Source organism: Bos taurus, chromosome 23 (assembly GCF_002263795.3).
Source record: "Bos taurus isolate L1 Dominette 01449 registration number 42190680 breed Hereford chromosome 23, ARS-UCD2.0, whole genome shotgun sequence".
Classification (NCBI taxonomy): domain Eukaryota; kingdom Metazoa; phylum Chordata; class Mammalia; order Artiodactyla; family Bovidae; genus Bos; species Bos taurus.
This window is the reverse complement of record NC_037350.1, coordinates 45,398,171-45,415,418: the sequence shown is the minus strand read 5'-3', so window position 1 is coordinate 45,415,418 and position 17,248 is coordinate 45,398,171. Positions and strand designations below refer to the sequence as shown.

General features: G+C 44.5%; 2 protein-coding genes across 6 annotated transcripts in view; one reads left to right on the top strand and one right to left on the bottom strand.

Annotated features, from left to right (window-relative positions):
- The first annotated feature begins 2,104 nt into the window (after positions 1 to 2,104).
- On the top strand, positions 2,105 to 8,803 carry TMEM14C (transmembrane protein 14C). Its single transcript, NM_001035437.1, is given in 6 exon segments — positions 2,105 to 2,149; positions 3,162 to 3,217; positions 3,527 to 3,603; positions 4,441 to 4,542; positions 7,268 to 7,355; positions 8,273 to 8,803. Coding segments are annotated over 5 exon segments (345 nt in total). The 5' UTR covers positions 2,105 to 2,149; positions 3,162 to 3,194; the 3' UTR covers positions 8,328 to 8,803.
- A 2,534-nt stretch (positions 8,804 to 11,337) lies between these two features.
- Positions 11,338 to 17,248, bottom strand: part of MAK (male germ cell associated kinase) — a 54,308-nt gene continuing 48,397 nt past the window's right edge. For 3 of the 5 annotated variants that reach the window (XM_024983661.2, XM_059880397.1, XM_059880396.1), the window contains one exon: positions 11,338 to 16,457. In XM_024983661.2, the coding sequence (XP_024839429.1) occupies positions 16,303 to 16,457 (155 nt within the window). In that variant the 3' untranslated portion in view covers positions 11,338 to 16,302. The remainder of the gene's footprint in view (positions 16,458 to 17,248) is intronic. The other 2 variants (NM_001046415.2, XR_009492477.1) reach the window with 2 other exon arrangements.

The window sequence follows — 17,248 nt, the reverse complement described above, 5'->3', positions numbered from 1 at the left end:
TGGAACTCTTGGTTTTTCGATGATCCAGCAGATGTTGGCAACTTGATCTCTCGTTCCTCTGCCAGCTTGAACATTGGAAGTTCACGGTTCACCTATTGCTGAAGCCTGGCTTGGAGAATTTTGAGCATTACTTTTCCTAGCCTATGAGATGAGTGCAACCTGTGTGGTAGTTTGAGCATTCTTTGGCATTGCCTTTCTTTGGGATTGGAATGAAAACTGACCTTTTCCAGTCCTGTGGCCACTGCTGAGTTTTCCAAATTTTCTGGCATATTGAGTGCATCATTTTCACAGCATCATCTTTCAGGATTTGAAATAGCTCAACTGGAATTCCATCACCTCCATAGCTCTGTTCGTAGTGATGCTTTCTAAGGCCCACTTGACTTCACATTCCAGGATGTCTGGCTCTAGGTGAGTGATCACACCATAGTGATTATCTGGGTTGTGGGTGGTTTAGTTCCTATAAGTGTCATCCCAGCTGGTTAAGGCAAGTCCTATCGATTTTTTCAGCAGAGTCTTCCATTAAGTTGGTGAGGGTCTGGCCTAAGTGGAATTGTTCAGGTCTTAGTCACTCTCAGCTTTGGCTGTTTGAAGTCAGCTATGGTAAACACAGGCTTCAGTTTTGATATCTGAAAGGTAGGCGTTGTTGCGAGTGGAAAAGTTTTCTCTCAGAATATGTATGCTGCCAAAATGTTACTTGCCATCCGTCTCTACAAGGATTAGGTCCCGCGCCACTGCAGTTGCTGACCTATAGCGCACTCTGAAAGGAGTTCTAGGTAGAGATCAGGAAAAAGGCACTCTGGGAAAAACTGGCAGAACAGGCCTTTAGATGGAGACTTTTCAGGAGGTTTATGAGCCCAATCTCTTGCGTCTTCTCTTATCTATGAAAGCACTTAAGAGAGACATCATTAACAGAGACATCTGCTCCTGGTGACTAGCACCAACATTCTGTCAAAATGTGTGCTTGAGTGCACAGTAACCCACTTCACTAAAATCACATATACTGACACCCCCTGCCCTTCAGTGAGCAGTTGCACAGAACTGAGAGGCTGTGCCCTGGGCTATGGTCCTCATTTTGCCTCCAATAAAACTTAAGCTTACAACTCTCTCCTTGTGCATTTTTTTTTTTTAAAGATACCCGTGACCTGCAATTTGTCTTTTCACTGGTTTGTGTATGTATGATCTGTTGTTATGTACTTGCAGGGGATGAAAGCAACATCAAGGATGACACCCACGTTTTGGTGTTACATCAACTGAGAGTATGGTGGGGCAGGGAAGAGGAGCAGGTGTGGAGTTAATCTGTGGGGGGGGGGGGGGGGCGGGGTGGGGAGACGTTGCAGAGGTACTTGCAAATTTAACTCACCTACAGTCAGTCTTAAAGTAGCCTCACTCTTCAAGTAGCCTCTTCAAGTACTCTTCAAGTAGCCTCACTCCCTAAAACAAAGGGAAGTGAGCCAGATTATCTAGCCTGTGACCACCTTATCTTCTGCAGGTAGAAAATAGTCCCTTCTCATGGTAGCAAACTAGGTGATCAGGCTAGAGGGACCATCTCCGATGGTTGACACCTGGCGAGGACTGGAGCCCTCTGTTAACGCATCCTTCAGAATCCAGTCTCTGACACGCTCTTTCCCCCATCGGTGACCTCCACCGCAGGCCTGGCCCAGCTCGCCAGGACTCCGTCAAAACTAGACTCCAGTCCTGGGTTTCCGGCTTTTGGCCAGGCCGTCTTGGATCTGGGACAAGTGCTGGATGCTGGACGGCCCTGCCCGCGTCCAGCTTTCGGGACACATGTGCTCGGCGACTCTCCTGGCCTCGGGGACAGAGCACGCGCCGGGCCGTCGGCAGCAAGCCAGGGCTCAGAGAGCGCTGCGACGCCAGGCCTCTAGCTCCGCCCCACGCTACGCCCCCGGGACGCAAAGAGCGCGACGACTCCCGACCTCTAGCCCCGCCCCACGCTACGCCCCCAGGACGCAAAGAGTGCGACGACTTCAGGCCTCTAGCCCCGCCCCCACGCTTCAACCCCGCCCCATCTCTCTAGCCCCGCCCCCGGGACGCAGAAAACGCGCCGCAACACTTCCGGCGGGATCGCGACTCCCCGCCCGGAGGCGAGTACGCCCTGGTCGACCTGTGCGGGCAGACATTCGGGAAGGAGGTTCGTGTGCTTTGGAATTATTAATTATTTTACTCAGGTTTTGACTTTTAGAAATTACATGAGAGGCTTTGCTGCCCTCTGCTCTTCCCCAGGATCCAGGTGGCGGCTTTAGGCTGCGCGATGGTTGCTTTTCTCTGCTCTCCTTCTAGTGGGTAGTGAATCCTGCGGGAACCCTGAGCTCTTGGCAGGTGCTTACTGATTTAATTAGCTAATTAGTTTCCTGGAGATTTTATCCGTCCATCTCTTTAAAAATCTGGGTGCAGTGCTCGACGCAGTGCTACGTCGAGTTAATGACGGTGTAAGATTCCAAGTCACCTAACCCTTATAGACAATAGTTTAAACAGAAGAGCTGTGTGTTGCTTTCAAGCTTAGCCCCAGTGGATACCAGATGCATTTAAGAAATTAGTTACATCCTAGTTTGCCAGAGGTGTAGCACTCTACGTAATTACGGCTTGGGTTTTTGTATTTTTTATCCTTCCTCTCGCCCCCCATCTAACGGTAACTATGAGAGATGTAAAATCAACTGTCTGAAAGTGTTATAAATGTTGACTTGAAATAATCTAATTCTTTGGGCGGGGGTGAAAAGCAGTAACCCCTCCTCCCAGAAAGGATAATTAAAATACTTGAATTAAGGGCACAGAAGTGTTTATTTTACAATTTAATTATAACTTGGTTAGATAATGAAAAGATTAGCTTATTAACTGTACAGAGGTGGTCAGTAAAGTTTCCCGTAGGCCTATGTTATTAGAACTTAGATTATTATCAGAATGGTTGCTGTCTGTTCAGCAGTTACTGAGTGCAAAGCACTTTTTAGGTATTATCCCATTTGATGCCGGTCCTAGCCATGGGAAGTTTGCACAGGGTAGGTAAACAGTGAAGGAAACTGAGGCTTAGAGAAGCTGAGCCGTTACCTCTTAGCTCCCCAGGGCTGGAACTGGAACTTGACCCACCTCTTCCTGTCTGCTAGGGAGCTGTGCTGTTGACCATCTTTGATCCAGCCCCTCCTTTGCAGGTACAGGCCTGGTTTGGAGAAGGTGAAAGAACAATGCCGAAGGACTCCGGCCCGCTGTAAGTGCCCGGTGGGTGGGGGTGGAATAGCCAGGAGCTTCTCAGACGCAGAGTTTCTTTCCTCATCTGCAAAGGGCACTGAGCCAAGACTGCAGGGCAGCTTGGGTTATGGAAGGATGGACTGTACACCCCCCACAGGAACTTGTGCTTAGGTCCCAGCTCTGCTGCTGACCTAGGCAGGTCATCTAACCTCTCCGGGATTTATAAGCACTTGTACAGTGATAGGGTTGATGACCTTTTTGATCCCATCCTACGGTTTGGTGTTTTTTAGAACACGTTTGGCACCAATGTCTTACTGTTCTGTTTCAGAGTGCCTTTACACTGGCTTGGCTTTGGCTATGCAGCACTGGTTGCTTCCGGCGGGATTATTGGCTATGCAAAAGCAGGTATGGTTTGCAGTTATTTAACTTCGTGAAATCTTGTTCCCGTTGAAGAACAAGTCCCCAGTGCTCCCAGACTACAGTCTTGTTGGAGTCAGGTTTGGTTTAAGCCTCCTCTTTGGAGAGCCTGCTTATCATCAGCCCCATAGCTGCTCCTTTACTCGCCTCGAGGTTATCTGGCTGAGCTAAACCAGGCTTCTTGTCCAGTCACTTGTTTTTGCCTCTTTATCTAAAGATGCCAGTTAGGGATGGTAATAGATGGTCATTATCATCACCTGCCATACATCAGCCTTGACCCCGGAGGGCCATCCCTGCTCTTTAAGTGGGAGAAAGCCTCTTGTCTTCACGTGAACAATTTTGAAGTCTCTGCGTGAAGCCAGGCACAGGTGTGTCTGTGAATCTGGCTGTTTTCCAGGAGCCTTCCGTGCCTGCTCCCCACCACCAGCACACACACCGGAACCCGTTCTCCAAATCCTTTTTTAACTCATTGACCCTGTTCCCCTTCCTTTGGGGCTGAGCCCGAGGTTGTGCCCATGGGCAGTTCCAGTCTTTTCAAGGCTAATCAAGCCTGGCCAGGAGCCTCCTCTTCTCCTTTGGAGCTGCCCTGCCTGTCAGAGGAGAGGGGGGTGGTGTGGTTATGGCCCTGACTTCTCCAGTAGAAAAAGCAATCTCCCCCAAACATTTTTCTGCATGAGGACACCTTGGTCTTGAACGGCACTGGGAGACGTTCCCTTTGCTGCTTCCTCGGGGCTGGGGGTGGGGGGAGGTGGTGCGCCTTGGGGATTCTGTTGCAGAGATGAGTGTCTACCAGGACAACGCAGGTGTGTGTGTGCGTCCCTCCAGGCAGTGTTCCATCCCTGGCTGCCGGGCTCCTCTTCGGTGGTCTCGCCGGCCTGGGGTCCTATCAGCTGTCTCAGGATCCGAAGAACATTTGGCTTTTCTTAGGTACGTCGTTTCACCGTCTCCCTGATGCGTCCCTGGGTTGGTGGGACGCGGCGGGTTCTTCAGACTGAGATGCTTCTCCCGCTTCTGCCAAGTCCTGGGGAAGGTTTGAAAGGAGGGGGTTTGAGCCCGTTGCTGCTGATCTTTTACATAGAGGATAAAGTTTTCCTCCCTCCCGAATGGAAGTTGACCCCGTGAGGTCAGCCTTAAACATGTAGAGGGCAAGCACGTGTCTCTTAACCATTGTGATTGCTCTCTGAGAACTGTCTGCTGGAGCATCGCTGAAGGACTGTGTGTCTGGTGAGGTCCGCATCGGTATTGCGTTTTTCCCGTGTGAAAGTCGTTTATTCGTCCTTTAGATATAAGCGAAGTGTATGAGACGGAGGCCCGGCCTTCAGGGAGCCTGGGGACTGCAGGTGGCCGCGGGCTTCTGCCATGTCCTGTGAGCAGCCCAGATGTGAGAGAGTGAGGGTGAAGGTTCTGTCTTATCTGAGTGGCTTGGCTGTGTTTCTCCTGAGCGCCACCCACAGGGCTTGTGCCAGACACCCTATGGGGGCTTGTGGGCCCCCTGCTGCCTCCACCCCCTGCCCCAAACCGCTCGAGGAAACCACAGTTCTGGTCCTCACGGCTGTGCCGGGAGCGAGGGAGCCCCAGTCCTTTGTCCCCGTCAGCAGAGGGGGACGAGGAGGCGCCCAGCTCTGCCCCCAAGCGCCTCAGATCCCCAAGTCTCATTTCCGATGCCGTCCCTCCACGCCAGCGAACGCCCAGTCTCCAGGCGCGTCCCTCCTCCCGGGCTGCGGGTCTCTGCTCGCCCCCTTCTCTGAGCTCTACCCTGTCCGTGATGCCAGCCCTGAACACACCCACGTGCTCAGCTCTCACCCATTTAAAAGCAACAACAGAAAAGGGACCTTTCGTGACCCCACTTCTTTCTTCAGTTGCTGCCCTTCTTCCTCTTCAGAAACTTCTCTTAAAAAAAATCCATCACCCTGCCATCTTCACTTCCTCAGCTCACATTCTTAACCCACTTCGGCCTCCACTTCTGTTCGTCTCAAAGAATAACTCCCCCGAGGCTGCCAGGACGCTGTGTTTTTCCAAATCCAGTGTACGTTTTTCAGTCCTTCAGTCCTTTACTTTGACCTTTCCGCTGTTCTCAGCACAGTACGCCAATCCGTTTTCCATTCTCTCGTTTTTTTCCTTTGTATTTTCTCATTCTCTTTCGTCTGTCTTTTCTGTTTTGTCCACCCATCTTTTTTGACCATTAAATACTAAGGTTCTTAAAACCTGGCTCTTTTTATCTTCTTCAAACTCTCTGACTTGGCAAGATCATTGAAGCCCAGGCCTCCGATCACCACCAGTTCACAGACCACCCAGATTTCTCTCTCCGCCAAGCCTTGCTCGTGTGTATCCGCTTTCCTGCGTGGAAGTTTCCAGGCGTGTCCAGGCGTCAGCTCCGACCTGGCTTCACGTCTTCTCTTGTGCTCCATCCACTTGGGTCTCCCTTCCTCTCTTCCCATCCCTCTTGTCCATTTCATCAGCAGGTCCTGTCAGCCCCGCCCCCAGCCCACATCCCAAGTCATCCCCTTCTCAGCCTCCACGGCCATCACCCGCGTCTTGTCTGCTCTGCCGTTGCCTGCGTTCCCGAGGGAGTTTGCTCACGGGTGCCCTGCAGCCTGCAGCCGGTTCCCTGTGCTGCGGCTGCAGCTGTATTTTCAGACGGCAGCTCTGCTTGCGTATCCCTCTGCTCGTGTCTGTTAATGGCTTCGCACCACCCGGCTGAAGACCCCAGTCCCTGCCTGGGCCCGCGGGGCTCTGCAGGGGTGGCCCTCTCCCTGGCTCTGGTGGGTTTCTGTGCCTCAGCACATCCCCCACCGCCGGGCCCCCTGCCTGGACCCGCATTCCTGCCCTTAGCTCATCCGCCACCTCTCTTCACATTATGGCTCAGTCTCCCCTCTCTCAGCAAGCCCTTCTCCCTGAATGGGCTGGACCCCTGATATGACGTTATCTGTATTGCATTCATTGCACCTGTGACACAGATTACAGGCTTCCCTGGTGGCTCAGTGGCAAAGAATCCACCTGCCAGTGCAGGAGATACAGGCTCGTTCCCTGGGTTGGGAAGATCCCCTGGAGGCAACCCACTCCAGTGTTCTTGCCTGGGAAGTCCCACAGACAGGGGAGCCTGGTGGGCTACAGTCCACGGAGTCACAGAAGAGTTAGACACGACTTCATGACTCAAACGACAGTACAGATTGTACTTTTAAATTTTTGTGTGATTCTTTCAAGTCAGCCGCATCAAGCTTGAAGCGCTGTTCAAGGGCAGAGATCTCTGTGATAATGGTTGTGTCCCCAGCACCTGCTGCAGGACAGGTGGTGGGAATTAATAAAACATGGAGTGGGAAGTGCCTGAGCGCATACAGGGCAAACAGCATCGGCAACGAGTAGGGGACAAAAACCCCCACAGCAGTGTAGGAGAAAACGAGAATTATGGCTGAAGAGTGGTAGGAGGTGAGGCTGAGGCAGGCTGGGCTCAGACACTGAGAGCCTTTGATTCCAGTGTTGGTGTTAATACTTGGTCCCATTAAATGTGGACAGTGTGGAGGTCCCCAGCTTGGGGGAGGAGGATTATGAGATGGGGTCTGAGCCTTTGAAAGATGGGTGGGAAGTTGGCCACTTTTCCGTCCTGTCACCTATAAGATGTAGTGATCTGTGACTCTCTTTATCTTTCCACCAGTCACATCTGGAACCTTGGCTGGCATCATGGGGATGAGATTCTACAACTCTAGAAAATTCATGCCAGCAGGCCTGATTGCAGGTGCCAGGTACTCTGCTCTATTGCTAGCTTTAGTTCAGTGTCCCCAACGCTGTAGACATTCAGAAGGGTCCTTGTTTCAGTGTACCTGATGCTGAGCATCACCTGAAATGATTGGATTTATCCACAAATAGCAAAGACTGCAAAAACAGTTGATTTCATGTCATCATGAGATGAGGATACTCATTCACTTCTGAAATGGTTTTGCTCTCACATCTGAGCTCTGGTCCCGTTTGGCTCCTCCCTGCAGAGGAGGTGGCTTCGCTGCGAAGCTGTGACTGCACCCACTGCTGTGATTTGCAGCTTGGGGTCCGTACATATCTCAGCTGTATTGGTGTCCTTTATTATTGAAAATTTTGCTAAAAAGAAATTCTGATCGAATCCTGTTTTGTAATTAACTTTGATTGTAAAATCCAAACCAGGTTGATCTTAAAATGTAGTCTAATAAAGAAAACCTGAAGATAGAATTTTTAAAATCTGCTTTGAAAGAAGCTTCCTCACCGACTTGGATCGTAGTCAGGGTGCTGTCAGGAGTAAAGTCTTACACTCGGTGTAGACCAAGGTCAAGAGCCATGTCAGCTGGCAGGCTGGAGGTCTGCGTTACCGGCCTCTGTGGCAGGGGAGGCCGTGGGCTCTGCAGCCTTGTTTCTCGTCTTTGAAGTACTGGCAGCTCGATTAGGAACTTTGACTCCCGTGTATGATTTCAAAGCCTGAGCGCAGAACTGCCCTTGGCGTGTTCTTCCTTTGGCGGCTCCAGGAGTCCTACTCCAGCAGAGTTGGAGTCCATCTCTGCTGGCTCTACCTTGGCACCACCTCGGCACGTACTGAGGGGAGGGAACCTGCTGAGTCCTAGTCCCTTAAAAATAGTCGAGTGCCTGTGCTATTCTTGACGTAATTTTTTTTTTTTTATGTGTTTGCTTTGCACAGTTTGCTGATGGTCGTCAAACTTGGAATCAGTGCCTTGAGTAAACCCCATCAGTAATAGTCATGGCCCAGCTTGGACTCCTGAAGAATTTTTAAAACTTCTACTCTTTTTCATGTACTAAGATAAACAAGTACAGCATTTTCATGTATTCTTGACATTTTTCTTAAAAACAGACCAAAAAACAGCACTGAACTTTGCAGAGATAAAAAATCGGTCATTATCATTACAGCCCTAAAGAGATGGGTAAGGTGTAACACAAAAGAGTTTCTTCCTGTGGTACTCTCATACAGTTTAATTCTTGTATTGTGGTATTACCTGTTCTTTCTGTATCTCTAGGTAACATCTCCAGGGATAGAATGTTAGGCTGTCACCACTGGGGCCCTCCAAGCCCCTTGCACTGCTCAAGGAACAGTATGAAAAGGATCTCTTAATGAGATTTACGATATCTATTCTTTTGCTTATCTTAGAGCACAGACCTACTTTGAAATTATGTTAAATAAAATCAATTAAAATAAAGTTTACTGTAAATGATATTTCTGCAGTGTCTTCTTCATTGCCAGAGCTCTCTAGAACAGCTCTCTAGAATGAGATATGAATAACAAAGAAAATAAAAGAGCATGAAGATGTTTTTATTGATATTTTATTTAGGAATTAGCCATTTTGAATAATTTAAAAACTAAGGAAGGGAAGTTATTTGATTATACATTGCATTTAGGCTTGGATTTCTAAGATTAGTGGGACTGCATAATCAAAAAAGAAAAAATGAAATTGTGGTTAACCAGTTAATTTATAAATGTGAAACCTGAGAGAACTGTTTATAACTGGAATGTATTACTTTGGTCTCTACATTGGACATGTTACTAATTACACATTTTCACTTTCTTTCAACATTGAGTTAACTCATTCTGGTACCCCTTCCTTTGCTTTTCCCCTTTAAAAAAAAAGGGAGGGGATACATTTGCTACTTACGTCAACTCTCACTGGTATTGATTGGATTTCTTCTATATTATTCAGGCACTTATGAATCAGTTTTATGGATTGGCTTGTTCCTTGAAAGAAACTTTACTTTTCTCATCTTTGTGTATGACGTGGTTTGACACGTCTGCCACAGCCAATTTTTTTTTGATTTATTTTATTGAGGTATAGTTCATTTACAATGTGTTAATTTCTGTCGTATACCAGAGTGATTCTGTTATATATGCACATATATATATACACACATACATTCTTTTTCATATTTTTTCCATTATGGTTTATACCAAATATTGAATATGGTTCCCTGTGCTGTACAATAAGATCTTGTTTATCCATCCTGTATATAATAGCTTGCATCTACTAAGCCCAGACTCCCACACCATCCCTCCCACCTGCCCTCCGCTTCGGAAACCACAAGTCTGTTCCGTGTCTCTGAGTCTCAGTTTCATAGGTAAGTTGGTCTGCATCATGTTTTAGATCCCGCTTAGAAGTGACGTCATACTCGCCTCACTTCATTTAGTATAGAAGCCTCTGGGTCCATCCGCGCTGCATTATTTCCTCCTTTTTATGCTGAGTAATACTCCATTGTGTGTATGTACCCTGGCTTTATCCATTTGTCTGTTTTTGGACATTTAGGTTGCTTCTCTGTCTTGGCTGTGGTAAATACTGCTTCTGTGAACACTGGGTTGCGTGCGTCTTTGAATTACAGTTTTCTCTGGATACCTTTCCAGGAATAGGATCCCTGGATCGTATGGGAGCTCTATTTTTAAAGGAACCTCCACGCTGTCCTCTGTGGTGGCTGCACCGTTTTACATTCCCACCGACACTGCAGGATGTTCCCTTTTCTGCACACCCTCCCAGCGTTTGTTCTTTATAGACTTTTTGAGAGAGTGGCCACTCTGAGTGGTGTGAAGTGACACCTTGTAGTTTCAATGTGCATTTCTATGATTAGCAACGATGAACATCTTTCTGTGTGCCTGTTGGCCATCTGTATGTCTTTGGGAAAATGTCTATTTAGATCTCCAGTTTTAATTTTTTTTAATATATTGAAATGTATGAGCTGTCTGTATATAAAATATTTACTCTCCCATCTAGGACATTGTGTGTCCCTTCATATAATTCAAATTTTTTTTTTTTTAGTCTTAAAACATTTTAGAGTTTTATTCGCATAGTTCTTTGCATTTCTGTTAAGAGTATTGTAGGATATTTTATAGTTTTGTTACTATTAGTAAATCTTACTTTAGCATGATACATTGGTTAACAACTAAAGAAGCAATACTGCTACATTATCACTAATTCATACTTTATTCAGTTTTTCTTATTTTTAAACTAATACCCATTTTCTGTTCCATGATCTTATCTAGGGTAGCATATTACATTTAGTTGCCACGTAGGGTCCTCATGGCTGTGACCATCCCTTCGACTTTCCTTGCTTTTGGTGACCGGGTTTTGAGGAGTACTGATCAGGTTGTTGTATAGAATGCGTTTCCGTTGAGATTTGTCTCGTGTCTTTCTCGTGGTTAGACTGGGATCTGGGTTTTTTTAGGAGGAAGATCACAGAGGTGAAGTGTCGATTTCATCACATCAGATGGAGGTTACATATATGAACATACATACACTATTGTTGATGCTGACATTGGTCATCTGGCTGAGGTAGTGTTCCTCAGGTTACATATATGAACATGTATACACTATTGTCGATGCTGACATTGGTCATCTGGCTGAGGTAGTGTTCCTCAGGCTTCTCCATGGTGAAGTTACTCCTTTTTTCCCCACTTTCCCATGTGGTACTCTGAAAGGAAGTCACTCTGCGTGCTCCATGCTTAAGAAATGGAGAGTTGTGCTCTGCCTCCGGAGGTCAGAGTGTCTACATAAAAATTACATGGAATTTGGGTGCATGGAAGATGTCTCCTCGTCTCGGTCTGTAGGTCCATCCAGCCATCCACTCGTTCAGTGTGGGCTTAGGTATGATGATTTTCTGGTTTGGGTTGTAATCCAGTACTTCTCCATCGGTTTTCTTGTTCAGATCGTTGCGGTTGTGAACATGGGGTGCTCTTTTAGTTGTCCCATGGCCCATTGATACAGCCAGTCAGTGTAGGCTTTTTTTTTTTTTGCTTTCTTGCTTTTGTTTTTATAGGACTTCACTATTTCCTGGCACTGTAAGAGGCTCCAGGCACATCTTGTATGTTTCACACCCCAGCGCCAGAATCCACCATTTCTCCAAGGAGCCCTGGTTTCTTTTATTGGACAGTGTATTGGAAGCCAAGACCTGGTGCTGGATGATGCTTGTTGCTCCTGGGACATTATGTTATCCTTTTACCTTAATTCCTTTGTACTTTTGAAAGTTATTATTCCTCTTTCTAGTCTCTTAAACATTCAGGTTCACCATGTCTTCAGTGGTTTTGTTTCTCTCGTAAGTGGAACAAAAACTAGTTTTTTCTTTGCAGTCTGTTTTGACTGACTTTTACAAGTTTTAATACAGAGGTCTGTCATTTTCCATTTCTAAGGGTATTTATTTCAGATTTGATTTTCCCTTTTGACTTTGAAGTGTTTAGAAAAATATTTTTGAATTTTTAAGGGATAATGTTTAAGTAATACTTTATTCTACTATTACTCTACTGTATAAAGAAGTAGTTTACATATTTCTATATTTGACATTTTCTTTGTAGCCTAATGTAAACTTTCTGTGCCTGTTAAATGTTAGCGTTTTGCCTTATTGGTCAAAAATCTACATAGTATGTATGTTGGATACACTTTGTTTGCTGTGTTACTCATGTCTTATTTTTAAGGCCTCTGATCTGTTTTATAAGAAAAACCTCCAACTCTGTTTTTTCTGGTATTTATGATTAATCTTTGCTTCACATATTTATGTTGTTTCACATTTAATTTAAAATATTTTCAAACCTAGTGAAAAGCTCTCTCTCTATATATGAACGTAGGTGTAGAAATACTCAACAAAATATTAGCAAATCACATCCAAGAATATATACAGAGAATTACATAACATGATCAAGTGGGATTTATTCTAGGTATACAAAACTGTCTCAGGCATTTGAAAATCAATTACTGTAATCTATCGTATCAAGAGACTAAAGAACAAAAATCTTACGATCAGTGATCATTCTCAGTAGATGCAGAAGCATTTGACAGAATCTAACACTCTTCATAATAAAAACTCTCGAAAATATAGGAACATCTTCAACTTAATCAAGAAAATCTATTAAAAACCAAAAAACCCTACGGTTAACATCTTGTTTAATAAGGCAAAACTGAATGTTTTCCTGCTAAGATCAGGATGAGGGCAAGGATGTTCACACTTACCACTTTTATTCAGCATTGTACTGGAAGTCCTGGCTAGTTCAATGAGACATGGAAAGGAAATTAATAGTATGCTATAGATTGAGAAGGAAGAATAAAACTATTTTTGTTTGCAGGTGACATGATTGTCTATGTAGAAAATTTCAAAGAAATTTTCCTGGGGGGGTGGGAAAGGTCCTGGATTTAATTATTTAATGTTATAAGTGATTAAAACAGGTATTAGGGTACAATTTTAGTATAAAAAAGTCATTTGCTTCCTTGTAAACGAACAAGTAAATGGGTATAAATCCAACAAATACATATAAGATCTATGAGGAAAATGACAATCTAATGAAAGAAGTCAAAGAAGATGTACCTAGAGTGACAGTTACTGTACATGAATAGGAAGGCTGACTGAGAAGGCAATGGCACCCCACTCCAGTACTCTTGCCTGGAAAATCCCATGGACGGAGGAGCCTGGTGGACTGCCGTCTATGGGGTCACACAGAGTCGGACATGACTGAAGCGACTTAGCAGCAGCAGGAAGGCTGAAGAGTGTCAAGATGTCAGTTCTTCCCGACTTGACCCATATTGCTTGCTCACTGCAATCCTAATTTTAAAAACCCAGTTATGTTGTTGATAGTGGTAAACTAATACTAGAAGTTTATATGGAGCAGTGCACTTCAGTTGCTCAGTCGTGTCCGACTCTTTGCGACCCCATGAATCGCAGTACACCAGGCCTCCCTGTCCATCACCAATTCCCGAAGTTTACCCAAACTCATGTCCACTGAGTCGGTGATGCCATCCAGCCATCTTATCCTCTGTCGTCCCCTTCTCCTGCCCCTAATCCCTCCTAGCGTCAGGGTCTTTTCCAATGAGTCAACTCTTCGCATGAGGTGGCCAGAGTACTGGAGTTTTCAGCTTTAGCATCATTCCTTCCAAAGAACACCCAGGACTGATCTCCTTCAGAATGGACTGGTTGGATCTCCTTGCAGTCTAAGGGACTCTCAAGAGTCTTCTTCAACACCACAGTTCAAAAGCATCAATTCTTCGGCGCTCAGCTTTCTTCACAGTCTGACTTTCATATCCATACATGACCACTGGAAAAACCATAGCCTTGACTAGACAGACCTTTGTTGGCAAAGTAATGTCTTTGCTTTTCAATATGCTATCTAGGTTGGTCATAACTTTCCTTCCAAGGAGTAAGCGTCTTTTAATTTCATGGCTGCAATCACCATCAGCAGTGATTTTGGAGCCCCCCAAAATAAAGTCTGAAACTGTTTCCACTGTTTTCCCATCTATTTCCCATGAAGTGATGGGACCAGATGCCATGATCTTCGTTTTCTGAATGTTGAGCTTTAAGCCAACTTTTTCACTCTCTCCTTTCACTTTCATCAAGAGGCTTTTTAGTTCCTCTTCATTTTCTGCCATAAGGGTGGTGTCATCTGCATACCTGAGGTTATTGATATTTCTCCCGGCAATCTTGATTCCAGCTTGTGCTTCTGGGAGTTGCAAATTAAAAATGAGATATTACTACACACTTATTAGAACACCAAAATCCAAAACACTGACACCACCAAGAGATGGTGAGGATGTGGAGCAATAGAAATTCTCATTCACTGCTGGTGGGGATGCAAAAGGGTAGAGCCACTTTGGAAGATAGTTTTATTCTTACAAAATCAAACATGCTCCTACCATATGATCCAGCAGTGAATCAAGTGAAGTGAAAACTGACATCCATACAAAAACATGCACGTGAATGTTCACAGCAGCTTTATTCATAATTGCCCAAACTTTGGAAACAACCAAATGTCCTTCAGCTGGTGAATGGATTAACGATGATACAGTGCACATACAGACAATGGAATACTAGTCAGTAATAAACAGAAATGAGATGCCAAGCCAAGAAAAGACAGCGAGGGACTGTAAATGGATATTACGGAGCAAGAGAAGCCAATCTGAAAAGGCTATATGGTATGTAATTCCAACTGCATGACATTGTGGAAAAAAAAACTGTGGAGATAATAAAAAGATTAGTGGTTGCCAGAGGTTTGCAGGGAGGAAGGGATTTCTGCGGAAGTGAAAACTGTTTTGTATGATACTCTACAACTTCGGTTGTCACATGTCATTATACATGCTGTCCAGACCCACAGAATATACAGTGCAGAACCCTGAACCCTAATGTACACTGTGGGCTTTAATAGCAGTGAATCAATATTGGTGCATCAGGTGTAGCCAATGTGCCACACTTAGGCAAGATAGTCACAGTAGGGAGGATGAGGAGGGGGAGATGAGGGAGTGTATGGAAACTCTCCTTTCTGAGTAGACGCTTCATAAACCTGAAACTGGTTTTAAAAAAAAGTTGACATTAACAACAAAAACAGGCCTCAGTAAGAGTATAAAGTTTAAAAATGTAAAGAAAACAGACTAGTTAACCATATCAATTTTAATATCTATTCACAGTTTAAAAGTTTCCCAGCAACACAAAAGAGTATTTTAGCTTTGAGACATTAAAACTACAAATATATATATGGCCATTATCACTAATACTAATATAAATTACTCTTTAGATTTTAACATTTTCCAACAAGGTGAGTCTTTTGTACAAAAATACCATATTCTTATTATCTTATAATGTGCCTTTATATAATATCCACAAAATGATACCAATTGCATTTGTTATAAAGTCGTAAAATGCATAAGATATCAGCAGTTTGATAACATTATTCTTTAAAAAGAATATCCAGTCCATAAAATGACAGGCTTAACTAGACCAGTTATAAGTTCAAAATGTCAATTTTAAATACCAATTTAAAAATAAAACTAAGAAAATATGTCATAAGTGAGATCACTGCTATAGCAACCAAGTGCATTTGCTCTTCAGAGCAAGTGTGACATTCAGAGCTGAGTCAGTGATCTGTCTGCAGCAGCAGCAGCAAGAATTTGCTTTGGAGAACAAGCTGGCATACTGTGGTGGGAACACGGAAAGAATGCATTTTGAAAGTAATGAACACACTTGATGTGAAGATGACAGAACCTTGACTTGGTTAAGTTGGAAGTCATCAAGCAGTGGGTTTGATGATCACCATTAATGCAAAGCGGTTGTATCGGTCAAAATCAAACAGGAGACTTTCTCTGCTATAATCAGGTGACGTAATTTTGAAATCTTTGTTGAAGTATTTCTAAGAAAGACACCCTGCTGTAGGTTGGAATTATCATTGCTCCCAAAATTATCTCATTCCAAAAGAGGAAAATGATGAATTACCATCTTTTATAAATTACCACTGCCAAATGGTAGAGGAGAACCTTGGTCGCAAAGAACCGTAATTGACAGCCCACAGGCATCTATGTAATTGCTGTACAAAACCAAAACAAACCTTTGAGGCCAAACAAAGTATTAGTCGGGGCAAATATAAAACACTCTAAACACTTAATTTCTGGAGGCATTTTTCTTTTTAAAAAAAAAAAGCTTCTTAGAGTAGTATCTATTAATTTGTAGATCAAATACTTGATACTTTGGCAAATAAAGTTTATTCAATACTTTTAAAGTCCTACCCGTATCAGCATTGTGGGCAATGATGCTAAGAAAATGCATTTCATTTCTAGGAAAAAAACAGGAGATGATTTTTGCTCTTCAGAGTACCCACTATTATATATTTCTTCCAGAACACAGTAGAAATAGACAGCTGTAGACATGTCCCAGGGTCAGGGGGACTTGGTGGACTCCGTGGCGTGACGCCGTGGGGTTCACGCTAGATTCCTACCGGTGGCCTCCATACTTGGCCACCCAGTCTGTCCTCCCGTGCACGGAGGACACTGGCTGTGCACGGTTCACAATATTTAGATTCTTGGCTGTAGGATTATAAGTAGGTCCTGAAAACTGCCCCCGACCAGTTTTGGTGTTCCAGGGATATTCTGAAAGAAAGCACAATCAGAAATTAGAATTTTATTCAGATGACCATGCAAAATAAAGCAGTTCATTTTATGGGGGGATGTCTGAATTTAAAAGATTAATTCAGTGTTTTCTAAAGTTTTTATATATATGCATATACAAATATAAACCAAAAATTCTAAGGTAGAATTGTGCTGATGCCAGTTCGCATTTTCAGCAGCTTCCGAGCCATAATTTCTGGTTTGCAGTTCTGACACTGCTGCTCTTCCAAGTTTTGCTCACTGAAGCGCCCATCATATTTAGGTAGGCAATACCATCTTGGGTGACCAAGAGCAGCTCCTTGGTTTCAGTTCAATGGACAATACCCACAGAGTTGTTGATCAGTCGCTAAGTCATGTCTGACTCTGCGACCCCATGAACGGCATCCCCAGGGAGCAGGTCCCCTGTCCTTCACTATCTCCCTGAGTTTGCTCAGATGTCCACTGTGTCGTTGACGCCATCCAACCATCTCATCCTCTGTGCCCCCTTCTCTTGCCCGCAGTCTTTCCCACGTGTTAGTATTTATATCACACTGTGGTTACATCTAAATGACACTTGAACACAGGGTCTCTACAGAAAATGCATTCAGAATTGTCCTGTAAAGTCTGACTTCATGGGGCCCCATAGTAGGTTCCTCTTTAAACTTGAAAATGTGGTTTTAAGTCAAGAAACCTAAATGTTTTATTGGGCAACTCATGGATGACAACATGACCCCAAACCTTTCATCACAAGGCTCGTTTTATTCATACTTGGATTTGGCTGATGAGAACTTTGT